General features: G+C 34.8%; 3 protein-coding genes across 3 annotated transcripts; 1 reads left to right on the top strand and 2 right to left on the bottom strand.

Annotated features, from left to right (window-relative positions):
- Window positions 1–8,035: 8,035 nt before the first annotated feature.
- On the bottom strand, window positions 8,036–10,811 carry LOC111515569 (uncharacterized). Its single transcript, XM_023171787.2, has 2 exons — window positions 10,673–10,811; window positions 8,036–8,393 (listed from the first exon to the last, which is right to left on the bottom strand). Exons 1-2 carry the CDS (start codon window positions 10,736–10,738, stop codon window positions 8,106–8,108), a joined length of 354 nt encoding a protein of 117 aa, XP_023027555.2. The 5' UTR covers window positions 10,739–10,811; the 3' UTR covers window positions 8,036–8,105.
- Window positions 10,812–13,146: 2,335 nt separating this feature from the next.
- LOC111515570 (uncharacterized) lies at window positions 13,147–14,629 on the top strand. The gene is made up of 2 exons (XM_074173699.1): window positions 13,147–13,305; window positions 14,154–14,629. The coding sequence occupies exons 1-2, from the start codon at window positions 13,240–13,242 to the stop codon at window positions 14,457–14,459; spliced, it is 372 nt and encodes a 123-aa protein (XP_074029800.1). The 5' UTR covers window positions 13,147–13,239; the 3' UTR covers window positions 14,460–14,629.
- A 6,800-nt stretch (window positions 14,630–21,429) lies between these two features.
- Window positions 21,430–25,296, bottom strand: rept (RuvB-like helicase 2 rept). The gene is made up of 9 exons (XM_023171786.2): window positions 25,179–25,296; window positions 24,920–25,033; window positions 24,734–24,848; window positions 23,314–23,470; window positions 23,055–23,257; window positions 22,786–22,974; window positions 22,389–22,716; window positions 21,645–21,892; window positions 21,430–21,541 (listed from the first exon to the last, which is right to left on the bottom strand). The coding sequence occupies exons 1-9, from the start codon at window positions 25,182–25,184 to the stop codon at window positions 21,504–21,506; spliced, it is 1,398 nt and encodes a 465-aa protein (XP_023027554.1). The 5' UTR covers window positions 25,185–25,296; the 3' UTR covers window positions 21,430–21,503.
- Between the last annotated feature and the right edge of the window lie 2,458 nt (window positions 25,297–27,754).

The raw sequence follows: 27,754 nt of genomic DNA, 5'->3' as shown, positions 1-27,754 counted from the left end.
AACGTTTTTTCTGGCCAGCAAGCCCTCATGCCATACACGGTCAAAGGCTTTGGGAATATCAAGCGCCACAGCTCTTGATTCTCAAAGTTCATCGATTGCGTTATTCCAAGTATGGGTGACATACGATAGAAGTTCGTCTGTTGGTCTTTGTTTTCGAAAGCCATATCGATGATCGCTCAAGCATGTTGCAAACACGTTGCCAGTCAGTATGCCCACTGACTATACGTGAAAGATTTCTTTCCTTATACGAGGAATTGGGCAAATTTCGGATATGCAGTTGGTTACCTCGTTCACAGGCAGAGGGGGCGACGACAAACCTGTTGTTTGTTGTAGTCTTCAGCTTAGTCCGAGGAATGATACTCTGACGGAATTCGATTTTCAATTATCGGAAATCATCGACTTTATGTTGATGATATACACTACCTTGCACGAGTGGCTAAACAGCCCGAAACCGGTCTGTAAGTGTGTTCCAATAATTGAAAATCTATTGCGGCAGTTGAATCGCCAACAGCATATGCAGGAATAACTTCTGTGCAGAATCCTGCACTGACACCTGTCGGATATAACTCAACGCCCTTCGTGGTATTCGCCAGGGGAGTAGTTGTTTTCTGATAGGTGTCAGTCCATTGACCTACTCCGTAGAGAGTTGAAACTGGCCTGAACGAATTGTCTCTTAGATGATTTGAAACACGTAGTAGTTTAGTAAACCAATTTTTAAATATAGAAATGAATTATGTTCAGTATTTTCATGAAGTCAAGCTCAACCTTGGAGAAATATGACATAACCAGTTATTATAGATATCAAGGAGTGCAGGCTGTGTTAAATATGAAATAGTATTTATATTAGTCTACACGGTGGCACAACGAAAACGAAAAACCAAAATAAATTAGGTGAATGAGAAACTGCTATTTCGAATGAAATTTGAAACATTTATAGCCCCTTTCTTACTCCAATGTTAAAAAACTTACACAAATATCTATCGGAACCAAAAAAGTTAGTTTTTCGATTTGAAATACTTCTTTCCTCAATATATATGTATTTTTTCTAGAGAAAGTCATCAATTCTGTTTTTATAACTTTATCTACCACATAATGGTAATAAACAATACCGATAATATTCAGTTAAATTTATAGAAATTATTTACTATTGCAAGATGACTGTATCGTTGATGAATTTCATGTAAAAATAGCTCAGGTTCAATTAGTTGTTTAGAAAAAGACAACCATATCTTGAATCGTCCAAGTCTTGAACAAGGAGATTATAACACAATATGCCATCATAGTTATTGCTATTTCGCTTTCGAAAATGCACTCGATTAGAAAATATGTTGCTTTGAAAAGTCAATAATACGTTTTTCTAAAAATGCAGCCAACAGAAATGACGCGTTTTACGAGGTATGTTCAGCAAATAAAATACTCTGTAGTGTATGACGAAAACCAAGACAAATATATCCCAGTTCCATTCCACCATTATCAAGGAACTAGGTATGAAGATGGTTTTTGAAACAAGTCATACACTACAGAGCTTTTTAGAAAATCCAAAAGACAAAGTCGAGAATTCGGAAAAGTCTGGAATTTACGAAATTAAATATAAGGACTGTGATGCAAAATATCATGGTCAGACAAAAAGATCTGTCAAAATAAGATATAAGGAACACTTAGCACACACAAAATTAGGATAACAATAAAAATCAGCAGTCGCCCATCATATTTTGCAACAAAACCATTTCATAGACTTGAATTCATCAAGATCAGTTAGACAAGTTAACAACAAAAGGCATCTAGATGCCTATGCGAGTGTAGAGATGAGTTAACATAATAATATTATGAATAACGATGGTAGACCAATACCTGATAGTAAATACACTATATAGCTTGTTAAAATGATATTTCAATTATCAGACTAGTTGATAAGGCAATATTGTGCAATTGATTTAAGACACTTGAGACACAGGTATCTAGAAGAGGTGTCTATGGTATAGATAAGGACACCACTGCATGTATATTTAGTCTTGAAGATGATCACTTGACGATCGAAACACGTGTCGAGGTGTCAAAAATAACAGAATGAGGAAAGTTCCTCAATTTGGGTTATTACAGCAAATGCAAGTTTGAACAAAAGTAAGTTGAGTTTAATTCATGAGTTTTTCAAATTCACTTCGAAAAGTATTCAAATTGATGTTTCAAATGTTGGGTTTTAATTTTTAGAGGGATTTTTTTCTAATTCACATATTGGCGACAGCGCTTATATCAAGTTGAAATAATGTATACGTACCTAGATATTCTACTTTAAAAAAGGAAAATTATCTTTATAAATCAACAATGAAGGTAAAATATAAATTATAGTTCAATACCACCTCCACAAGCCACATAAACAACAGTTGTTTTGTTATTTATTTATATGGAGGAAGAAAGGTTAGGTGCACAATGTCACTGAATGTTTTGGAACTCTGAACATAAGTAAACAGAAGAGCACGCCTCTGAAATATGTCATCTTTGTTTGTCTCATACAGGCAACAGATTTATTGTCCTTTATTAGCTATAACCGATTTGCCAAATGGTGAAATAGAAAAGAATCCCTTTAAATGTTGGATGCATTATTCCATTCCTCTTTTTTTAAGCATTTAAATAATTTTTTAAAGAAAAAGTTCAAAATGCGTTGTTTTAGAGCTCTTTTATGAAAACTACTTGATTTTCGTCAGGAGGAACATTCCCCATTACTCCGGTAATGGAAGGAACATTCCTCATTACTCCGGTAATGGGGAAAGTTCCAAACAGTGCATCACGAGAGTTTACGAGTAGTCAAGTCTTATATGATGATGCCTCTCTAAAAACGAGAGATTATATCGTATTTTCAACGGTACGTTTGACAAAAAGTATACTAGTAAACTAGTATGTCTGAAAATTGGAAAGCAGGTCCAGTAGATCACGTACATTTTTTATTGCCCAGCCCAGCAACAAATAATAAATTGTTCATGGTAACTAGAATTCATTGGACACTGTGTAAATTCATAATAAATTATCTACGATGCGGCAGTACCCTATTATTAATAATCAACTTGCGTTCATCTTCAAGATAATTGGAAAAATAATTGGCGTACATACTTTATGTTGGAAAGCCCAGTATTTACATCCATATTTGCTATTACCTGATATGATGATTCTGTCGTACCAGATTATTTATTCTGACAGAGCCGGCATCGATAGCTTTTGTTCAAAATCTTGTAATAAATGTACTTTCTTATAAGGTTTGATGATTTTCCTAATGAAATAATTAATTTCAAATCGATATGGCTTATTATTTCCGAGAAACTATTAAAGCTCTTCTGCTGAAACCTATTTTGCTCAGGTATATCTCTCCGTCTGTCGTTCATGAAAATTAGGTAACAATTACCTAATTGATTGATTGAATTAATCAACTGTATGAATAATAATATGGACTATCATTGCGACAAAAGCAGGTTTGTGACATAAAGTAGTGATTTTAACGGTTGTTTCAAAATTTTCGACCGTTTTATTGTCATTTTTTATTGTAGCTTCATATTTTTTATCCTTATTTCCATTGTTTTCATCATTTTCATGTTAATATTTGATATTTGAATAAATTTCTGTTTACAGTATTTCCTCTATTACAGACATCAAAGGTGGTGGGTTGTTTATTTGTAATAAATAATATCTATATATCGTAATTATTTTCGTTTGAAGGTGATTGACAATGTTTCATGATGGATTTCCATTGTCCACTATATAGAATGATTTGAAATCCCTGAAACAACTAAAAAAGAATAATCAAAAATGAATAGCTGAAAATAAAAATTATACTAAGCAAAATAAACCTGAAATGAAATAATAGTGAAATAAAATACAAGTAAAATAGAACAATTGAACAAAAATAAATAAAAATGAAGATATGAAAAAAGAAAATAGAAATAAAGAGTTGAGAGATTTCAAGTCACGTTAGTTCACGACGTTTCGATTGTTAGAATCTACAATCGCCTTCGGGTGATGACTGGACTGATTCCTCCGAGAGATGACTATTTATAGGTCGTTCGAGTACTTTCACTTATCCCCGCTTTAAATTTTCCGCTTCACTGGTTCCGTGGGAGATGACGTTTGGCGGGAGTTGGCCATTTTTCGCTTGATGATGGGTTTCTATATGTTGCGTATTTCTACGCTGGCTTGGCTGAATACGTTGTTGGACAACATGTAAGAGGCTTCCTTGAATTTTCTCCCAAACCAATGTTCCTCTCTGTGCAAGATCTCAGCTTGGGACCACTCGCTGCTGTGTTGATGGGTCCAAACATGGTCTGCTATTTCTGATTTGCTGGTTTCCCCTCGCTGTGTGTGTTTCTTGTCCTCGGCAATGCGAACATTCAATGGTCTCTTAGTTTCACCAATATAGGATTTTCCGCACTCACAGGGTATCCGGTAAATGCAATTCCTAGTTGTTTCAGGGATTTCAAATCATTTTATATAGTAGACAATGGAAGTCTGAACTAGTGAAATTCGTAATTATTTTCTATCTTTATTTCTTTAGAAGCATCCAACATTTTCGTTTCATCATAAAGAAGTAGGAAATCAAAACCAAAAATATGTTTTCCCACAAAAAATCACTTTGTGGTTATGTTCTGAGAAAGTTGTTATTCAAACTTTATTTCTGTAGAAAATTTTCTGTAGAAAGTCATCAGTTCCTTACCTTTCTTTCTGAATACCTCACTAGGAGTTACTGCTTGAGGTAATTTCATTGTGTATTTTTTTTCTTATTAGTCAGTGGTCTATGCTTGAAGACTGGCAGTTAATAAATCTAAAGAAATGAACTTCCTTATTCAGAGGAATCGGGCAAATTTCGGATATACAGTTGGTTAGATCCAATCCTGTATTCATGCAATTTTATGTAAATGGGAGGCGAACATTGATGATTCGCAAAACTAGTTTCCGTAACGGCAAAACCTCACAAAGGCTAATACAAAAACATTCCAATCCAAAACACTTCTTCGCTTATTTGTGTCCATGACGACTTATCTTGTTTATATCCTAAGCGAATCTAATTAGAAACGGTAATTACAATTGAACAGCCAGAGATTCACCTCCAAGTTAGTTAACATGACTAGATTAAGATAACATTCAGATACAAACTTTAGAATGATGAAGTGAGTTGAACTTCTCACATGAATGTTTACATATTTTTCAATTAATTCCAGTATGTGAAGCAGTCTCAACCATTAAAATTGTTATCCCTACTTTTAAACCACTGGAATGTGTTTTTCAAAATTTGGGTTTGTTTTCAAAAATTAAATATGACGTTATTTTTAAAAATTGTTGAAAACTCTTATTCACACCGCTCCCGTTATTTTCCAAAGGATCTTCTAGATAACCATCAGCTACCATTGAAGATGTCCAACCCCCATGCCTTTCAATGGTTGTTACGTTAGCCCATCGACCGCTTATGAAATTATGTATCACGCAAATATATTGGGTTGTTTAGAAAGTTTTGTCCGTTTCAATGTGATGTGTTTTTTCAGCTCCATATCTCAATAAATGTTTATTCTGCATTTCATTAGTTCGGATTTGCATTGGTCTGATATGATATAAATTACCTCAAGCAGTAACTCCTAGTGAGGTATGCAAAAAAGAGGTAAGGAACTGATAACTGTAGAAGTTTTCCACAGAAATAAAGTTCCAATAACAACTTTTTCAGAACATAACATAACCACAAATAGTGATATTTTGTGAGAAAAAATACTTTTAGCTTCCTACTTCTTTGTGATTGAACAAAAATGTTGGATGCTCCGAAAGAAAGAAAGATAGAAAATAATTACCATATACAGTGTGACTCATTTTTAAAGGAAACTCCCCCCTGAAATTTGAAGTTGTAAATCGATTTTAATAATTTCTTTTTTAATGTCAAGTACTGAAAGGTCTATCTTGGGACAAAATTTTAAATGTTTATTAAAGTTTCAGGGCATACTGAGATATTTTTTCTTAGTCAAAAATCGGGATTTTTTATTAGCGATTTTTTTATTGAAAAAATAGCTGCGCCACTGGATTCAAAGTGCCTCTAAATAGGTGTGACCAAAATTTCATGAAAAAATATTCATTATTAACAAAGTTATGACAACTCAGAAATTCGAAAACTCACACAGCTAACAGTCACAATTTTTTTTTATGATTTCAACAATAAAGTGCCGCCAGATGGAAAAAAACAAACAGCGTAAATATTTTTAATGGAAATAACGGAATTACATTCACACAATTCAACTAACAATGATGCAAAAAAATTTAATAAACGTAACTAATAACTAATTATTGAAATGTTTCGATTCAGTGCAACAATTAATTCTGAATCATATTCTAGTAGCCTCTACTAAGCCAACACGTATTTCGATACATGTGTCGTAGCGCTTACGAATGTTTCTGATTACGTTCCTTAGTTCTTGAGGGCTAATATCTGTCGAATTCTTGCACAAAGTTCATTTCTATCTCTTGAGCGGTTTTTGTAAACCTTTTGTGTGAGAAGTCCCCAAAGAAAAAAGTCCAAAACTGTGAGGTCTGGAGATCTGGGTGGCCACTCTATGAACGGACTACCACGGCCTATCCATCGGTTTGGAAAATGTTCGTTAAGCCATTGCTTCACAGGTCTGGCTTAATGAACTGAACACCCATCAAACTGGGCAATTAAATTCGATCGTTCATTGATTGGCAGCTCGTGAATGGCATCCCAAAACTCTGTGTTTGAAAATTCTAGAAACCTCTGCGCATTAATGTTTTCCTCAAAAAAGAACGGATCAATAATTCGTTCGTTCAATATCCCACACTAGACGTTGATTTTTTGGGAATACTGGATTTTACAGTTTATTACCCAGTTAGGATTATCCGCTGCCTAATAGCGACAATTCTGTGATGACACTACTCCATTTGTAGTGAAAGTGGCTTCGTATATAAAAATATAAAATATTTTTTAGAAAATTTCTATTGTTTAAATATTTCCCTTGGGCCCATAAACAATATTCCAGGCGTCTTGCTTCGTCTCCCTGTTGAAGTGTGTGTAAAAATTTTGGTTTGAAAGGTTTAATATTCTTCGCCTTGAGACATCTCCGAATAGTTTCTCGTGGAATATTCAAATCTAAAGTGGCATTCCTTATACTGGCATTAGGATTATTTCCGAAATAATCTAAAGTGATTTGATCATTCCTGTCATTCCTGTTTCGTCTTTGTACAGGATTACTTTTTAACATCATTTTTGATACTGCACCAGATTCATTGAATATTTTATTTATTTTATTTACCGTACCGCAGCTAATACGAGTACGATCTGGACGTCTCTCATTAAATACTCTACAAACCTCTCTAGCACTCTGACGTCATCTCCCGAAAGGCGTACAATTTCAATTTTCTCTCTAACGCTCAATCTTGAAGCCATGACACAAAATAATTCGAAGAACTGTAAGGTGAATATTGTTGACAATAGTACACTTGAATCTTTCACAAGTGTCAAACTGTAATATCATTTCCATGGCAACTAACATTTAAATTGAAATATTACGTCTCAGAGCAAAAAACTAAAATTCTCACAGCGTCGTCATGCAACCTGGCGGTTTCATGACCTAAAGGTATCACTGCCCTCACAAGTGAAAATAAATTATAAAATGGGTTCCTATCTTTTCTCTCTCTCTTTTATCTTTTTTTTTCTCTTGCTTCTCTCTAGTCTTCTTCTTCTTTTTCTTGTTTACTGGTACTAGTCAGTAGGTATATCTTAGTTTTAAGTTTAGTTTGTAGTAAGGGTCTGAGTGGAAGACCAGTTTTCCTCTTCCTGGTGTTGAAAGAGAACTGAACTCTCACCTTTTATTTACCTAGTTTTTTTTATTGAAACTTAATATTGGTTATGAATTTTTGGTAAATAATAAACGTATTATTAGTATTATTGATTTTTTGGAAATTATGTAGATACCTGATATCAGGAACATTGGCAATATTCCACTCAATCGTTACTTTTGATGAATGTATTGTTCAATGAAGAAAATGGAAGACTAGTAAATCAATGTAACATATTTTATACACAAGGAACATTTAGAATATACATTTGACCTTCAGTAAAAAACTATCTTCTACCAGTGTCTTCTGTACCCTCCATGTCCCTTTCCATGCCTGTTATAGTTTCCTCCCCATCCAGTGTTGCCATAATTCTGGTAACCATTCGAATAGCCATATCCATTGTTGTATCCACTATTTTTATAGTAGCCGTTGTTGGCATAGTATCCATTGTTGTCATAGTATCCATTGTTGGGGTAGTATCGACTCTCAGCAGCCTGAAGGTCAGAGTGTCCGTCTTCGCCGTCATTTGCTGGAGCACCGTATGCGAAAATTGCGGCCACTGATAACAGGATAAGGGTTTCCTGGAACAAGAGTATAATTGGACTCGAAGAGATTGAAACTGACACATATTTTGTAATCGTACAGCATTTCATTTTGTCAAAATTAGTAATATTTGACATTTCAAATTCTCCTTTTTTTTATCATTACGCAGATGATATTTTGGTTCTAATGAACAGTTTTTTCTAGTTTTGTGAACAACATAAAATCAAGTTCGGATTTTGAGAACTGGCTTCTTGACTGTTGGTTTGTGGGACATCAATTTAAACAAAAACCCTTACGATGTCATCGATGATATGATAATTTGTGTTTGTTATCCAGAATTGTGTGTTTTTTCTTATAATGTTATAATATATTGTGTAGGAATCCTGTGAATGATATCTGGTTTAATTCCATATCGAATGTTTGAAATACAAACTGAGTAGGAAAAAGTGTTTTTTGTATAATTCAGTGTTCATATAGAAGCATTTGTTTCGAAATATTTTTTTCGTGTAATTCAATGTTTTTATGAAAGTAGCTGTTTCAGGAGGGTTTTTTCTTTCAGTTTGTGTCTGGAGTTTAGTTCTTTGCATGATCTACACATCTATGTATACATTTATCACTTTTCAAATTGATTGTTTCCTTCCTTTCTTTGGAAAATTCCCACATTTTTTGTATCAAGATGGAGTAGTAAAAAGCCAACAACTTTCTTCCCCAAAAATTAATTACTCCCAAAAATATAGCCCTGTTAATCATGAAGATACATTTGACCTTGAGAAATTTCATTTGTAATTTTAGAGATTTCTAATTGAATTTGGTTTATTCTCGGAATGTTATTTCATTTCATCCGACGCGGTTATTTCAATAAATTCAAGAAATCTTCAAAACTTTTTCATTTTCATTAATATGTGTTAGGAATCACACGTTAAAATGTATGACCTCGTTAATCCTAAGCTCGCACAAGTTTCGACTTCTGAGGGTTGTCGTTCGTAGGGATGCGACAGCTGGTTAACGGAAAAACAGATTTTAAACAGATTTAAACAGCATATTTTTTGTATTCTGCATTTGACATTAGAGGTGATTATTTTCCTCGATGTATGAAAACAATGACAAACTTGAAGACTAGTCGGTTTCTACCGAGTTTTAATTGTCACTGTTCAACCGATCAAAATAGTCATTAGACGGTGTTCTTGACAAGCGGTGTCACAATCAATATTTTTGACAGGAAATGGGGAATGTTCCTCCTAACGAAAAACAAGTAGTTTTCATAAAAGTGCCCTAAAGCAACCCATTTTGAACTTATCATTTCCACCTTTTTCTTTAAAAAATTATTTAAATACTTAAAAAAGAGGAATGAAATAATGCATTCAACATTTAAAGGGATTCGTTTCTTTTCACCATTTGGCAACATCGGTTATAGCTAATGAAGGACAATGAATCTGTTACCTATATGAGACAAACAAAGATGACATATTTCAGAGGCGTGCTGTTCTATTTACTTATGTTCCGAGTTCCGAGACATTCTGTAACATATGACATTTTGTGCACCTAACCTATCTTCCTCTATATAAATAAATAACAAAACAACTGTTGTTTATGTGGCTTGTGGAGGTGGTATTGAACTATAATTTATATTTTGCCTTAATTGTTGATTTATAAAAATAATCTTCCTTTTTTAAAGTTGAATATCTAGGTACGTATAAATTATTTCAAGTTGATATAGGCGCCGTTGCCAATATGTGAATTAGAAACAAATCCCTTTAAAAATTAAAACCCAACATTTGAAACATCAATTTGAATACTTTTCGAAGTGAATTTGAAAAACTCATGAATTAAACTCAACTTTATTTTGTTCAAACTTGCATTTGCTGTAATAACCCAAATTGAGAAACACTCCCCATTGAAATTTTTGGAACTTGATAATTTAAAAATACTCATTTCACATGAATTCCAAAGTTTATATTTTTTGTAATTACCTATATTATCAATTTTTTTGCCTGGAAATAACTTCGACACATACGAAACCAGTGATTTTCCGGTGAACGCATAAATAATTAACTCACAGACGAATTTTTGATGCTTTGGTGATTTTCTTAAGCCAATTACATCATATAATTTTCCTAGGATCACTATTCCATAATAATTTCGATTCAGATATGTATACTTGAATAATAGGTAAAACAACAGATTTTTCAATTGAGAAACATTCCAATAGGTATACATAAACGAAACACCAACCAGTGTATATCTTATCAATAATAATAATAGTGAGCCATCGATTCAAGTCAAGTTATGATTGCAGAACAAAATTATATTTACTAACCTTGATCATTTTTATGATGATCTTAGTTGACAAATTGGAGATTAAAATGAATTGAGACTGATGCATCAAGTGGTCACAGTTCCTTTATATAATCGAAAGAAGAATGCTATTATTTTTTTGATTTCCAGTTTTGGATAATAATGTCTTAACGATATCACTTTGCGATCGTTTTTTATTTTATTTTCGCTAGTTTATGGGATTCATAGTTTTGTGTATTAATAAGTTGATTAGTAAGGATTATATACAGTAGGCTATGAAAAAAGTATCGCGAAGCATAATTGTCAAGAAAAAAATGTGTTTTTGAAGGGGGCAATTTTCAACCGAAATACTATTGCAAAACATTCAACTTAAATTGAAATGGAGGTTGCACGACTCCTCATCGAAGGAGCTTTCAAATTCCATTGCTGCTTTCCATAGTGAGTTTCGGAACTCCAGAAAAAGAATACAAAAATAAAAATTAACCAATACTATGAAATTTCAAATTTGATTATAATCAAACATCAATTAATAACAATCTAATGAAATTATAAAACAACAATAAAAATTAATTGGCACTCCGGAGTGACTTCAATTATTCCAGTGGCGCATCATTTGCTTTTTCAGCTGTAGGAAAACCCGGAAAAACCTGCAGCACCACATCATCTGAAGATCTCCAATGCCCTCTCTCTCATAAAACAAAATGAAGGGTGTCTCCAGAGGCTCCAATAGATTTAATACATCACCAGAACACTTCGTGACACGACTATTGTCAAACTTAAACCAGTCCGTTTCGTCTTTGACCAAGGCGTAATAATGACCGGATTCAACGCCAGAACCACAGTGAACAATGACTGCATGAATAGTATAAGTGTTCATCTATTTCGAATCTTCGTAAGAGTTTGGTGCTTACGTCAGAGGTTCAGTCATGTTTCAAGATCATCAGTGTTATTATTAGATTGACTGGTGCCTCAGCTATACTTCTTTCCTTATGCCAGTCAGTTAGTTTGGTGCATGTTTGGAAAATACAGCAAAGCCTGAGATCTGCGAAAGACAAAAGAGATCCACTATCAGCTGCGGGGGTATACCGTATACCATGCACCTGCGGAAAAGTTTATAATGGTACCACCAAAAGATCCATGGATACAAGACTGAATAAGCACCGGAGAAACTGTAGATTAGGTCAAACAGAAAAATCGACAGTAGCGGAACACTCGTTTATTGCACCCGATCATGGATACAACAGTCGGCTTGTACGGGAAGCCATAGTAATCCATGAACATACAGAAACCTACAACAGAAAAGAGGAGGCGATAACGCTTAACCGGATTTGGAATCCCATACTAAAAGATGCTGAGGTGGCAGTAGTGCAACGCTATATAACAGGTAATAACACTCCGGCTAAATATGCCAAGGAGGCAGCAGTGCAACGCAATGTACCAGGTAATAACACGTTGGCCAAAGATGCTGAGGAGGCAGCAGTGCAACGCGATGTAACAGGTAATAACATTTCGGCCAAAGATGCTAAGGAGGCAGCAGTGCAACACAATGTAACAGGTAATGACACTTCAATCAAAGATGCTAAGGAGGCAGCAGTGCAACGCAAAGTAACAGGTAATAACACTTCGGCCAAAGATGCTAAGGAGGCAGCAGTGCAACGCAATTTAACAGGTAATAACACTTCAATCAAAGATGCTAAGGAGGCAGCAGTGCAACGCAAAGTAACAAGTAATAACACTTCGGCCAAAGATGCTAAGGAGGCAGCAGTGCAACGCAATGTAACAGGTAATAACACTTCGACCAATAACAACGCACCAACTAGAGAGGTGGGCTACCTGTGTCAACATAAATACAGCTTACGAGCTAGAAATCACAAATCATCGGTGAACCATGGATGAATAGACCTCTGAAGAAGCCAGCCACTCGTGCTGGCGAAACGTTGAGATAAAGTTCGAAACCACAACGGCCTTAAAATCCGAACGAAGATCATAACATTGAGAATCTTGGCCGCGAAAGCCTTAATCAATTCATTAGGCCGGCTCATTTTAATTTTTGTATATTTTTTGGCATTTCAAAACTCCCTATTTTGTGAACAGGAAGACCAATTTTTGAAGGTAACGTAGGAAATTAATGGGAATTAGGAAGCTTTCTTTGATTAGGTGTCGTGCAACCTTTATTTCTATTCAAAACCTTTTGGAATAAAACCGCTTAGAGTTGAATATTTTGCAATTGTTTTTTGATTGAAACGTTCCCTTCAAAAATAAATTCAACGCGTTTGGATATTTTTGAGAGACTGGTTTTCCTGACAACTATGTCTTGCGCTATGTGGTCGATGGACCACCATATATAATCCTGACTATTCAAGTTTTTTATTATCAACCCTGTATTTATTGGAAATTTAATATAAACTACCGTTGAAAATATAATTTGCTGAAGACTATACACACCTTGGAGTCCCATAGACTAATGTAAATAAAATAAAAGGTGATGAGACTGCTAAGTGATATTGCCAAAACATCATCATTCGAAACTAGAAATCAAAAAACAAATGCCTTCTGTCATCGATTATATAAAGCAAATCTGACTAGTTAATGTATCAGTTCCAGTTCATTCTAATCTCCAATTTGTCAACAAGGATCATCATAAAAATGATCAAGGTAAGTGAATGCAATATTGCAATCATAACTTGTTTTGAATGGATGGCTCATTATTATTTTTGGGTTTTTTCTATATTCTCGCTAAAGTTTTTCGAGTATGTATATTAAAATAATTCGTATTTGTGAAGAATCTCTTGATATTTTTCGAAGATGATTTGAATCTAAACTAATATTGCAGATTAAATATCTTTGCTAATATTATGAAGAGGAGATCCTACGAAAATTGCCATAATATATCACCAGGTATCAAAAATTTGGTAATTGGTAATATAAAGTCAAAAAACATTTATCAAATTATGAAGTTTAGGATTAGGACGTATGTTAGGCAAGTTATAATTACAAGCGCTAATTACAGCAACTGATTATGTTCATTTTATTCGATTGATTCTATTCTGGTTCACAAAAACCGAAAGAAACTGTTCATAAGAAACAAAATATTATCCCACTGAAGATAAAAATGAGAATTTGAAAAATGACTCCAATCAGGCTCTATAATTTTGACTTCCTCTTACAAGATTAAGACAAATCACAAGTAACTCAGAATTTCATGATGTTCTCATATTTTCACAGTCTGAGAAACATCATTAAAGAGATGACTGTTCCATTAGGTAATTGAACAACACAATAAATCTGCATAATTATAATACAGATATTATAACATATTCTCAGTTTTCTGAATATAAATGAAACATTGTAGCTAGGAAATAGGTCCAGTAGGTACGTGAAACCAAACTACACCGAAGCACATAACCCCAAATATTATCAACTTTGACAAAGTCACAATATCTTTCAGGATACAAAGGTTTTCAGTTTCACTCTCTTCTAGTCCAATTATACTCTTGTTCCAGGAAACCCTTATCCTGTTATCAGTGGCCGCAATTTTCGCATACGGTGCTCCAGCAAATGACGGCGAAGACGGACACTCTGACCTTCAGGCTGCTGAGAGTCGATACTACCCCAACAATGGATACTATGGCAACAATGGATACTATGGCAACAATGGATACTATGGCAACAACGGCTACTATAAAAATAGTGGGTACAACTATGGATATGACTATTCGAATGGATACCAGAATTATGGCAACAACGGTTGGGGAGGAAACTATAACAGGCATGGAAAGGGACATGGAGGGTACAGAAGACAATGGTAGAAGATAGAGAGTTTTTCACTGAGGGTCAAATGTATATTCTAACTGTTCCTTGTGTATAAAATATCTTTCTTTCCTTTCTTTATAACTAGGAATTCATACAAACAGTTGGCAGTGTTAAAATGCTGTTGAATGTTAAATAAAAGAGACGAATCAAATAATAATAGTAATAAATGTTTTTATTGCTACACAAACAGCAGTTACAGAGAACAAGATTAATAAATAATGAGTAGCAAATGGCATCGTTCGCTCTTCTACCTTATGAGAACGATAGAATAGCGCTGTTCCACGCAACCACGTGAAGGTGCCAGTGACAAGAACTGGTCCTTCCAGAAGAAAAAAAGAATATACCTTCTCATAAACATGGTACAAATGAAAAAGAATTCACATATCAATATAAATAAAAATAATAATTATGTCACAAAGTGCAATGAATTTCACATAATTAAGTTCATCAATATATTCAGAAGTCAATTGTTAAAGTACCATCCAGCAAAATACCTTCAACCTTTTTCTGGAAATTAAAGATTGACAAGTTTTTGAAATCATCGGGGATACAGTTGTAGATTTTTATCGATGCCATAGGAGAAGCAAGATCGGTAAAGCGAAATGTTGTACATGGGTACAGATAATTTCTGTGAGACTCACATCATCAGTAATGAAATGAGGATCAAAATAGCTTATTCATTACTATATGCCATTATTACTGATGTCAAGAATTGTAAACATTTTACAAAGATCGGTCCCATATATTAGTAAATCAAAAATGTATGGCTTTCGAGAAAATAATTAAACATTTGATGCACTGATGAACAAGGCAACGAACAAAGGCTACAAATCTATTAGGCATAAGCAATCGATACTGTTGACCATCAAAAGCTAAAAAGTACGTCAGCAAAAGTTGGCATTGAGGAATCAGTATACAAATTGTTTCATAGTTAGGTAGGTAGGTCCAAAGTGAGTGGGTTTATTTGATCATTCATTGCAACCCACGAGGTTTTATTGTTGCTCTCACTTATTCAAACTCGAAATAAATTTCGAAATATCAATCTCTCCCAACTACATTCACAGTATAGGGTATGGTAAACGTCTGTCGAAAAACAACTACCCTACCACACGCTACGGTGGTTCTCTCCCAACTACTTTTAAAGGACTACACGATAACGCAAGCAGAATTTTTCTTAGACATTTCGTCTTTTAGAAAACATCATCAACTTTGTATTTTATATGGGCCGAAACTAAAGTATACTGAATACAGTAACGTATCACACACAATACGATTTCATAGTCATTTCTCGCACAAAATGAAAAGTGATTACTTAACCTGCTTTTCTTCAATTTCAGATAGTACGCACTGGAAAAAATGTCATGTTTTGGTACATGAAGTAAATGAATATTACTGGAGTTTTTTCCCAACACCAAATCGTTATTTTTACACCCCGACACGTGTTTCGATCACCAAGTGATCATCTTCAAGAGGAAGAGGAAATAAAACAGTTTTATCTTCTACAGTAATATTAATTACTATACCAAAGGTTCCAAACAGTACATCATAAGTATGAAGTAAATTGATTAGTCTTATCTATAAATGTTAACTTGCCGGAATTTTTGCGTTGTTGAATAAAAAGATGAGTCGCAATATCAAACGTTTAGTTTATAAAATGGTACTGTATTGTAATAAAAAGGAGCTAATATGTATTATAGGAAATGAACAGAAACTTATAACAAGTGTTCAAATAATCCACCGTTATTTTCTACGCTCGTCTCACAGACAAATTTGAAACTTGAATTAACATATTCGGATTTAGCCAAAGCCACGGCCTGATGACTTCAACAATTGCGGAACTAGCCAAATATGTTTCACCCATATGTTCAATCCCTGAAGAGATGATATGGAGTCAAAGGATGCAAACTTGCCAGGACCCTGGGAAGCTGGTGCCAAAGAAATATCTGGCGATGACCAAGAAAAACCTACGCTTAAAAGTAGGATTTCTGACTGGCCGCTGTCAACTGAGGAAACACCTCCATAATATGGGGCTAGTGGACACACCTCTATGCAGGATGTGTGAACAGGAAGATGAGACTGTACAATAAGTCACATGTGGTCTAAGAGCTGTGGGCTTACACTCACCCTCAGTACTCTACAGATACAGAACATATTCGAAACAATATTGTTAAAGGATGCAGTAACCAATCTTAGCAAATCTTCATTTTGAAAATTGTGAGAGTACACTTGATTCTTGATATACCCCCAAAGGAAAAAGTCTAGTGGGGTTAGGTCGGGGAACCTTGCAGGCCAGGATGTATCACTATAAGTACCAATCCACTGTCCTGTTCAAATAATCACAAACAATTCTAGCAATATGTGCTGGACCACCATCTTGTTGAAACCAGCAGCTGTGAGTAACCGCTAAAGGCAAATTATCTAGCTAGAGTGTCTTCCAAATCATTTACTAACAAAATTATGTACCGCTCTTTTGTTAAATTGTTTTGGTAGATAAAATGAAACGATATGTTGATGTCTGGACACTTTGTGTACACGCGGGTTTTGTTGCGAGCAATAATGAACATTTCGCCAATGAAAAATGCCATTGTTGGTGATCTTAGTTTCATCAGACCAAATTATTCTCAAAGGGAAATTTTCGTCTTGTCATTTTCTAGTGTCCATTCACAAAAGGTTGTTCGCCTTGCATCGTCACCTGGTCTGAGTCAATGACAAATCCTAAATTTATATGGATATTTATTTTTTCTCAAAATGAAATGAGAGGTGGATTTGACTACTTCGGTGTTATATTCAATGGTGCGAGTGGATATCTCAGGATTTTCAACAAAACAGCCTTTAACACATCACACAGACTTTCTTCATTAGATTGCTATTGTTGGGAAACCACAGGTTTTTTAAATGATTCGTTTTCTTTTAATTTCAGAACTAAATATCTAAATATTGATTGACCAGGTTGTCGCCTCTCTGGATACTTATTAGAGTACGCACGTTCAGCATTAACAGAATTTCTTTGGCACAAAATGTAACATGACAGCATATAAAATTTTTCAGTATTCGAAAAGCTGCCTTTTTCTATTTTCAACACAAATTAGGTAGGTAACGAGATATAAAAGTTGGAACGGTAATATGTCAAAAATTCTACCAAACAACAGTCTTATTATGACAACCCAACAGGTTAAGTAATCACTTTTCTTTTTGCGCGAGAAATGGTAATGAAATCATATTGTGTGATACGTTACTGACCATAAACCTAGCAAAACATTGTTTCTTCCACTATCCAATAATAAATACACTTTGCCGTCCTTGACTACTTTAAACATTTCTGATGATTTTTCAATAGAATCTACATTTGAATTTAAATATCTAGGTGTGATTATTGACAGTCACCTCAAGTGGAATAAGCATGTCGCGTATGTGATCAAAAAACTATATTTTATAATTTACAAACTGAAAAACGTCAGATATATTTTGAACAAAATCCAACTGAAAACAGTGTATCAGGCATTAGTAGAATCGCATATAGCTTATGAAATAGTAGCTTCGCGGGCAGCCGAAAAAACTATTATTATTGATTTAGTGATAGCACAGAAAAAATTATCAAAACTTCATTCTGTAAAACAATCCGATACTCTTTAGACCTTCTTTACTCTGAAACTGAAATCTTAGACCCGAGACAGCTATTTTTTTCAATTTGAATGTTGAACAGCATAAAACTAAATCCACTTTGATCACTAATGAACACCACTATAACACAAGGCAGAAACACAATACTTACTTGCCTCCTCCAGCTTTAAAGTCTAATGGGCAGAAGAATTTTGAATTTTTGGGCCCGAAACTGTACGGGCGCCTTCCGCAATATATCTCAGAAATTAATAATATCGAACAATTCAAAAATAAGTTGAAAGGTTATATCAAATCGACCTCGAGGGTTGATATACATCTACAAATCAAAAATCCCTTCATGATATAGTACTTCGGTCAACAGTAAAGTTCATTTCAGCATCAGTTCGGACTTCCATAATATAAATTGATTTGAAATCCCCGAGAAAAAATTAAAAAGATTATCCGAAAATAACAATTTTATTAAACAAAAAACTGAAAATTACAAAGAAATAACATACAAGCAACAACTAAAAAAATAAAAAATTATCAATAAAAGCTGAAAATTCAAAAATATCATTAACAAAAAATGAAAAATAAAAATTAATTCCAAACCAAGTTACGTCACGACGTTTCGATTGTTAGTATCCACAAACGTCTTCGGGTGATAACTGGACTTATTCCGAAATTCATCTTGATTTCATTCAGGCTTGGAGTCCAGCTCCCCTACCCTTTCGGCTGATTATTGGTTTCGAGAAGGACCAATGGGTCAATGACTGATGGTATGAATGTTGGACTTATTCCTCCGAGATCTGGCTATTTATAGGTCATTCGAGTGCTTTCAGCTATCCCCTCTTCCGTCTCTCTGCTTCATTGGTTTTAGCGGGATATGACCGTTTGGCGGAAGTTGGTCGTTTTTCGCTTGATTAGAGGTTTCCATATGTTACGTATCTCTACGTTATCTTGACTAAATGCGTTGTTGGTTAAGTCCCTTCTGATTATAAACTCATTTGTTGATATATATTTTCAGAGATATATTGCTTTGTCCATGCATGTGTTAATATGTGAAAATTACTCTCTAAAACACTAGTTATATTTTTTATTTTTACCTCGTGTGTTTTTCTTGTATTTTTTAAATTTATTTTTATGCATATAAAAATTTATGGCATTATATAATGGAGATTTTTTGAAATGATCGCTCTTATGTGAAGGGACCCTGAGAGCAGTAGCATGGCGAGTATTACGACCGTGAATGCTCAAGTTCGTTATGTACAAGCCAGGGTTCCTGTGCACAAAAATGACACATTTCATTATATGAATTGCGGGAGCAGTCAACAAGCGTTCTCTTTTGAAAACGGGTCTACAACTTTTTCGGTACCCCAGGTTGAATATCAATCTTATCAGTCGTTTTTGAGAAATGAAAACTCTAGAAAATTCCTTCGCACATCCCCAAGCCATTATGTTGAAACTAATGTGGGAGTATGCATTCGCAAAGTAAACATTTGGTAAACCAAACCTATCTAAACAATGTTTTATCTGTTTGATCGAATAATAAGCTGAATTAAGTTTACTGCACACTTTTTGTATGTGACTACTCCAGGTGAGATTCCCATCTAAAATAGTTCCAAGAAAATCAACTTTTTTTAATATTTTTGTGTCATTCACAGTGACTAAATTACAACAGAAATCTCTCCTAACAAATGTTTTCATCAGCACTGACTCAGATTTATTTAAAATCAGTTTGTTACGTTGACACCAACTACTGAATTCGTCAATAACTAAATTAATTTTCATTGATAATTAATTCTCGTTTTTTTGCAGAAACAGTGATTGTAGTATCGTCAGCGTAGATAGTTATGTGACAATCTGATATGAATTCAGGCAAGTCATTGATAAAAGTCAAGAATAACAATGGACTCAGAACAGATCCTTGCGGAACACCTAGTTTCACATCATGAGGAACTGATGTAATTCCATTACATTCAACCACCAAACTACGGTTTTCCATGTACGATTCTATCCAACACAACACATTATTGGGAAAGCCCATTACTAGTAATTTTTTCAATAGAAATTTGGAAGAAACAGTATCGAATACTTTTGATAGGTCTAAAAAAAGTGAAAAAACTAGGTTATTATTTTCCACTTGTGCATAAATATAGTTCAATAGTTGGTAAGATGCAGATTCAATTGATTTACTCTTCCTAAAACCATGTTGATTATTGCAGAATAGATCATTTCATTCAATATACATCAAAATTCTATTACCTATTATTTTCTCAAAGAATTTTGAAAAGGAGGAAATCAACGAAATCTGCCTATAATTGTCAACTTCTGTTATCCGACCTTTTTTGTAAAGTGGAAAAACAAGAGCCCTCTTCAATTCATCTGGGAAGAAACCCCCATAAAAGGACTGGTTAGGCAAAAAAAATAATGGTTCAATAATTATATCAATAATTTGCTTTACAGTAACAATAGACATATCATCAATACCAGCTGAATTTTTGTTCCTCATATTATCTAAAGTTTTCAAAACTTCAAGCTGTGAAATTTCTGAGAGATCGAATTCATTTTGAACAATATTCTTGGCAAAAGTGCATGGTAGAATTAAGTTACATCCAAAATGATCCGAAATTGCTGTTGCAGCCACTATTATTTAAACTTATGCATCTTTTCAACCTATCAAGAATTTGATTTCTTACAGGTTTCCCCACTTTGTTGTAAATTATTTAGGTTAGCTTATGATACTTATATGTTGTAACGGTTTCCTTTGTGCAATAAATTATTGTTATAAAGGGTATACTTTAGTTTCGGCTCATATAAAAATACAATGTTGATGATGTTTTTGGAAGACGAAACGTCGCAGAACAATTCTGCCCACGTTACTGTGTAGTCCTTAAAAAGTGATCATGGCAAAGTGCTATTTGTTTCACATTTCCTTTGAAAATTAAGCTAGGAGAAAAAAAAACGAAAGTGTCAAACTTTGGTTTTTCTCGGATATCTCCGAAACTACTCGCAATATTAAAACTTTGTAAATGGCATATTATCAGGCACATAAATGCGCTACTTTTCTGTAATTCAATGGACCCCGTATCACCTATTCCGATATCCCTATACTGTTCATTCTTATCTTGGACACAGTGTATATTTGTAATTTATAACGTACTTTTATAGACAACGAAATTCCATATTCTTGAAATTTATGTAAGATTCAGATTTTGTGACGTACTTTCACAGACGTTTTCTGCCACTGTTTTCATGTAGGACTACGAATACTCTGTGAAGTAAATAAACATATCTATCTATCTATCTACCTATCTAAGTTTGACTTCAGATTTTTTTATTTATCCTGTTTAAAAAAACAACTGAGAGAATAAAAAATACTTTAATGGAATCTTGAACAAGTACAGCAAGTATAGAAACACCATAATTAATATTAAAAACTAATTTGTTTCGATTTCCATATCATCTTTGTCATCCACTGAAAAAAAAAAAAAATCAGCAACTAATAATACCAGTCAATAATACAAAATCACTAATTTCAAAGTACACAAACCATTTTAATTTTGAATGAAAATACTCACAATCATTGAACATGAACTCCTGTTGGTACTCCCTCAAAAACTGCACAGATCTGCCTTCATCAAAGAACAGCTCGTAAGCCCTTTTAATGTCTTGAACGTCTACCTCGTGAGCTTTGCGTTTCCTCGCTATGAGACTCGAAGTCATGATAAGTTGCATGCCGTAACGCAAAGAGGTCTCTTTGCAAATGCGAGTGAGAACAGCCAGGGCAGTGTCTGACATCTGACAGTCTTCTTCCTCGCAACGGATGCTTGAAATGAAACAAATTCGTTAATTTGTGAGGCTACCTGTTTGGTATGAAATCTAAACTGATATTATGATATATTTTCGAAGGTTACAGAAACATTTGCTGGCATCCCAAAACACAATTGATGGTCTCCCTTCTCACGTTTCATTTTACATTCCAGAACTTTTTGTGATGAGAGTAAAGGAACTCAAAACGCCTTTTATTTCAAATAGAGAAGTGGATGCTAGCGCCATCTATCGAATAATAACAGAAACACGAGCAGAGCATGAAAATTCAACAGATTTACAACAGATAAATCAGAAAGAAGTAGATGTACAACCAAGGCCTACCATCAATCTCAAAAAACATAAACAGAAATATGATAATGGATATAGGTTTTTCGAGAAACTTTTGGCTTTCTTCTTCATTATTAAACAAAAAATATGGGGAATTTCCAAAGAAAGTAAAAAAGAAAATGACCGGGTTATGCTATGTTTTGTAGCTAATTCATTGCCCTCACCTCAAAATCTCCTTCAACTCCTTCTCCTCGTATGGCTGAGTAGGCACTATTATCGTCCTGTCCAGCAGATCTAATGGGATGCCGTGAGGTGACTTGTAGGTCGTCCCTCTGATCTTGGTGATGCCCCTGTTCGTTGCCATCATAACGATTGGGGACATTTCGTTTTCCAGAGCCCTGTTCAGGAACGAGAAACACTCGATGTCGAGCATGTGGACTTCGTCGATGAACAAAACCCCTGGAATAATTTCGGCTTTGCCCTCCTCTCGCCATTCCGCTACTTTGCCGTTGATTTGCTCGCGGACCTCAGCTTTGATTTCTCCGGTATCACCTAGTAGTTCAGAAAGGTGAGTTAGCTAGTGGGGTCTATTTTTAAGATCTGATATCCATATCAGCTTACCTGAAAACAAAGCTAAGAAACCATGCGTTCTGCTGTTTATGACATCGATTTCGTGCAATGTAACAGTATGGACCACTTCTTTTCTCTTCTGGAGTTCACCTTCAGGGCATTGTACGAACCTCGTTTGTTGCCCAGTAGCATCGTAATCTCTAGCTCTTGCAAAGGACCTGCCTAACCTAGTGATTTTTCCTAAAAATAACCAAAATGAAAAAATTATATTTACCTCTTTTTTTTTAAATTTCTTTCATATATTCCATAACATTCCTCACCTGTAGCTTTATCTATAGTGATAACATCTCCAGACTGAACTTTCTCCTTCAAAATACTGTCGATCATCTTCCCACCAAGATCATAGACGGTTTCCATATCGGTGGTTTTCAAAATGAGTTTCCCTACTTTCGTACCGACCCCAGTAGCTGGTCGTTCAATCTGTACCTCAACTACTTCACCCTCGATGATCTCGCTCTCTTCCCTAGTAAAAATTAACCAAGTTACAGCATGTCACATAATTTTCAATACTAAACTTACTTTATTCTAACGCCAATACTCTTTCTAATGGCCTGCGTTATAGCTTCAGTCTTACTCATCTCTAGAGAATATATTTCAGATCCAGCCATGCTTGTGAAGGGAGTGTCAACACCTAAAGCTGCTGCTAAAGCTGTAGCAATGGCTGTTTTGCCAGTTCCTGAAAAATGATAAGTTTAAGAAGAGTGAAGATTCAGAAACAATATTTATAAGTAAAGCTTTCACTGCAATACTATTGTGATCCAAAAGAATAGCTACCCACTATACCTAAAATTACCTTGTTCTTCATAATACACAATTATTTTTAGGTTGTTTCAGAAGTGTTTGTAGGCCCACATCTCGATAAATATTTATTCTTCTGTGCCGTGGTATGTAGGTATGTATTCTTAATAATAATAATAATAATAATAAATTTATTGTTTCAACAACAAATGAACAAAAGTAATATACGAAATTATTTAAATGGGTCTGCATTTGTATGTTTGTCCACAAAATGTAACCAAACGAGTCAGAAGTTACGCATGGGTTTCCCAGACATTTACTTACAGTATAGACAGTATAACAGCATAAAGTATAACAGTCAACATTCCGGCCCTATAACTACAGCTATATATATATATATATATATATATATATATATATATATATATATATATATATATATATATATATATATATATATATATATATATATATATATATATATATATATATATATATATATATATATATATATATATATATATATACAGTTTACAAAATTAATTGCATGAATTGTAACAAATCATATACTGGACAAACATTTAGAAGTCTAAAAAAGTTGCATTGTTTTTCATTCAGTAATTGGAAGAGGAACATGAATAGATCGGGGAACTGGCTGGCCAAAAGTACGGCCCATTAAATAAAAGTTGAAACAAAATAAATTGAACTGTTATATAGGTTGAAAATTATCACTAGCTTAGATTGTGTCGTATTGAGATTTCAGATACTCAGCTAGAGAACGTTTAAAGTGAGTCATTTTTTGAGTCCATTTATTAAAAACTTTAGGTGGAGTTTGAAATTTCAAGTGATTTTTCGAGTGGAATTCTATATAATTCAGTTGGGTAGCACTTAATTAGAATTATATTTCTCAACTTCCATCATAAATTAAGAAGGGACTTCTTTATAATTTTTTGTTAGCAAGCGAAAATAGTTTGATTTACAAATTCATTTTTTTTGGAAATGAAACTGAAATAAACATCTGTGGACGATCTATCCATTTTCATGAAGAATTTTGATCTGTAATTTTGTATCTTCTCTCCTTTGTAAGTTTCAAATATTGTACAATTGTTAATTTAAAAGTTGTAATTACAACATAACGTATAGTTTCAATAAAAAAATCAATGTACTATTCCTCATGTACTTGATAATGTTTGATCAATACCTGGTTGTCCAGCCAACAAAACTGCTCTACCAGCTATTCTACCTTCTCGTACCATTTGGAGTACGACACCAATGGCACGTCGTGCCGAAACTTGTCCAACCATTCCTTGTGAAACCTAAAAATTGTTATTTCGATGATGAAATTGAAAGGAATATTCATCTTCTTGTGATGAGACAATTAACTTACATGTCTAGCCTCAAGACTGTCATCTAAACCTAAACCTCTTATATGGGAGTGAGCTCCTATTCGTTCAACTTTAGTTGACTCTCGAACTTCTACGATTTTCGCAGCAGCTGCAGCCTGAAATTCGAAGGTATTAACGAATACTTGTAGTGTGGAAATGAGATTTTGAGGTTAAAATACACCGGAAACTTTGTTTGTTTTGACAATTTATAGGATATTCTTCTAAAGTTACAAATATTTGTTCAAAATTATTTCGACTTACGGCCATCCTTTATGTATTACTTTGTATTATTCTTTCAAAACCGATGCAAAAAAATCTCACGATGAAATATACAATGCCTACCGAATTTGAAAATTTGACAGTATAAACAAAATGTTGCCAACATTTGAACTTCTTTTCTCCGTATAATATGCGACATCTATTGACTTTTAATGTAAGCTGTATAATGGTGCCCAAGAGTTGTGGAAATAGAAATTTCATAATAATTCACTCACATATATTTTTCCATTACCATTATGTGAAACTTTCATTTTGATAAACTATCAGAAACAAGTGGTTTCAGAGAGTCTTGGATTAATATGAAATTTGATTCAAACATGCTTCGTTACCATTACTCACTAGTACCTTTTTATATAGTCTAGTCTATATACTAGTCTATATACAGAGCTAGTACTGTAACTACTATTATTATTATTACTACTACTGCTGCTGCTGCTGCAGAGACTGTATGTGCCGCAGTATTAAAAACAATTCAAAAGAATACAATTTTTTATTTTTCCATTGGAAATATAGAATTTTCATGAATAGGAAGTAAAAATGAGGCTACGTCTGAAAAAATGAATATTTAGCTTTCCCGGCTAATACCACACTGAACATTGAATTATATCTGAGAGACATTTCATTCATGCAAGATACCGAGGTTAGTCCTGCAGATTGATTCCGTAGTGCTGAAGTTTCTGTAACAGTATTTCATGAGTCACAAGGATGTGTCCCCATTCAGTCGAGGAATCGGCGAGTTTTTGACAGCGCGGAAACTCACGAAAATCCGTTAGTTAGGGAAGCTAAAGATTATGCTGTAGACGACCCCTTCCGATATAGAAGGCCCCGACACTCTGTTGAATGAGACCCTCATGTCCCTCGTTAAAGGACGAATAGATTTTTCATCCATCCCACCCCAGCCAGGTAGGGGTACCTCGTGAAGGGCGGTACTAATGTCTGAGGACTTCACTCCGCCAATATCCCCTAAGTCATAAACTCATTTGTCCTTCTTCGACAATAATCAGCCAAAAGGGTAAGGGAGCTAACTTGTCCAACTTGTCTGAAATCAAGATGGCTATCGGTCACAAGGATGTTATGCTTTTCAAAAAATGTCACCTCTTTAAGGATAACTAATCTTTCCATTATTTCAGCTAGTGTAGGTATAAGAGCTATTAATCTATAATTTACTGGGTCATTCCGAATATCTTTTTCCAAGGACAAAACACAAGCACTACAGGAACGTAGCACGTACGAAAGTAGCGATTAACATTGGATTTGAGTCGCTGGAGATGAAATCCATTTGGAAAAACGTTATCAAAATAGTTTTTCCACATAAACGCAGTTCTACAAATGAAAGAGGTCTTGAACATTGAATTTCGAGGTGTACTGAGTTGAATATGTACCGCTCTTAGTGGATTCAACGGTGCCAAGTCACTTGAACACCTCCTGTGAAAATATCTATGAAAGAGAGACAAATCTACAACCTTTTTTTCGATGTTTAGACTATTAAGGTTGCAAGTGATGTTCGTGTCTCCAATCAGGCGGATGACTCTTTTCTGGATAGAATCCAGCTGCTTCTGGTTATGCTTTGGGGTGGAGCTCCATACATGAGAACAATACTCCAAAGCAGGTCTGATCTGAGCTTTATGAAGCATTGAAAGTTGCTGAGGTGTGTATACAGTTTTCTGATTCGGAACAGCGTTCCAAGTTCTTAAGAAGCAGCCTTTGCAATTCCAGCGACATGATTGCGCCAAGACATATTATTGGTGCCCATTTTTCGGAGAAAACTGATGCCTGGGTTTTTGTGGCATGGAATTGAATCTGGTTACTTTCTCCCCAATTCGAAATCACTTCTAGATCCTCATTAAGATATGCAACCTCCTGCTTGCTCAGCCGATGTCCTGGAAACCAGGACCTGGATTACAGATAAAAGGACGGGCCAGGTACCAAGAATGGAGAGAGAATGGGACAAGGAAATCTGAGGACAGGGTGAAAGGAGTAGATAGGATATTCCTCTGGTTGCAAGGGAAGTTGCTGGAGGAGAGGGAGGACGAAGGGGTGAGTGAAGTAGGTATATGTAGATACCGGAGCAAGGATGGAGGAAGAAAGAATTGGTATAGGATGGGCATTTAAGAGAGCGTGAAAGTAGTCAGTGACTCTGCGATGGTGGTAGAAAGAGTGAAAGCAGGAAGAGTGGGGAGTAAAAGGGCAGTGATGATTCAGCGGATGATTGAGGAAAAGAATGGTAGGGGAGTACGTACCCTGATTACGTGAAAGAGGGGGCACGATTGGAACAATAAAGGAAATGCGAAGGCTCACGAAGAAGCCACTAAGGGCATGAATAGAGCAGACATTACTTGGGAAGTAAGGAAGTCATTTAGCACAACGAATGAGAGGAAAAGAATAAAAGATAATATTAGGAGAGAATGGCAGAGGGTGAGAGGTACGACTGGACGGTTGCTCTACAGGTTCTGCAGAACAGTCGGATAGGAATCCTTGGATCTGTCGCGGAAGCCTGTCCAACTGTTTACTGGGCATGGGAACTTTCCGGAATACCTGGCAAGATTTGACCTGGGCCC

Source organism: Leptinotarsa decemlineata, unplaced genomic scaffold (genome assembly GCF_025532065.1).
Source record: "Leptinotarsa decemlineata unplaced genomic scaffold, Ldec_3_MD MMD2_tig00000251_RagTag_RagTag, whole genome shotgun sequence".
Lineage (NCBI taxonomy): Eukaryota > Metazoa > Arthropoda > Insecta > Coleoptera > Chrysomelidae > Leptinotarsa > Leptinotarsa decemlineata.
Note: the sequence above shows the minus strand (reverse complement) of the source record. Positions and strands in the feature narration are given on the sequence as shown.

Excerpts from the sequence above, each read along its gene's own strand:
- rept (XM_023171786.2), bottom strand. Across the intron at positions 21,893-22,388 it reads GAGTTGAAGGAGATTTTGAG|CATCCGTTGCGAGGAAGAAG; the intron begins GTGAGGGCAATG and ends TTTCATTTCAAG. Across the intron at positions 21,542-21,644 it reads GGAGTTCATGTTCAATGATT|TGGATGACAAAGATGATATG; the intron begins GTGAGTATTTTC and ends TTTTTTTTTCAG.
- LOC111515570 (XM_074173699.1), top strand. The coding sequence starts at position 13,240 with ATGTATCAGTTCCAGTTCATTCTAATCTCCAATTTGTCAACAAGGATC. Across the intron at positions 13,306-14,153 it reads TCATCATAAAAATGATCAAG|GAAACCCTTATCCTGTTATC; the intron begins GTAAGTGAATGC and ends CTCTTGTTCCAG.
- LOC111515569 (XM_023171787.2), bottom strand. The coding sequence starts at position 10,738 with ATGCATCAGTCTCAATTCATTTTAATCTCCAATTTGTCAACTAAGATC. Across the intron at positions 8,394-10,672 it reads TCATCATAAAAATGATCAAG|GAAACCCTTATCCTGTTATC; the intron begins GTTAGTAAATAT and ends CTCTTGTTCCAG.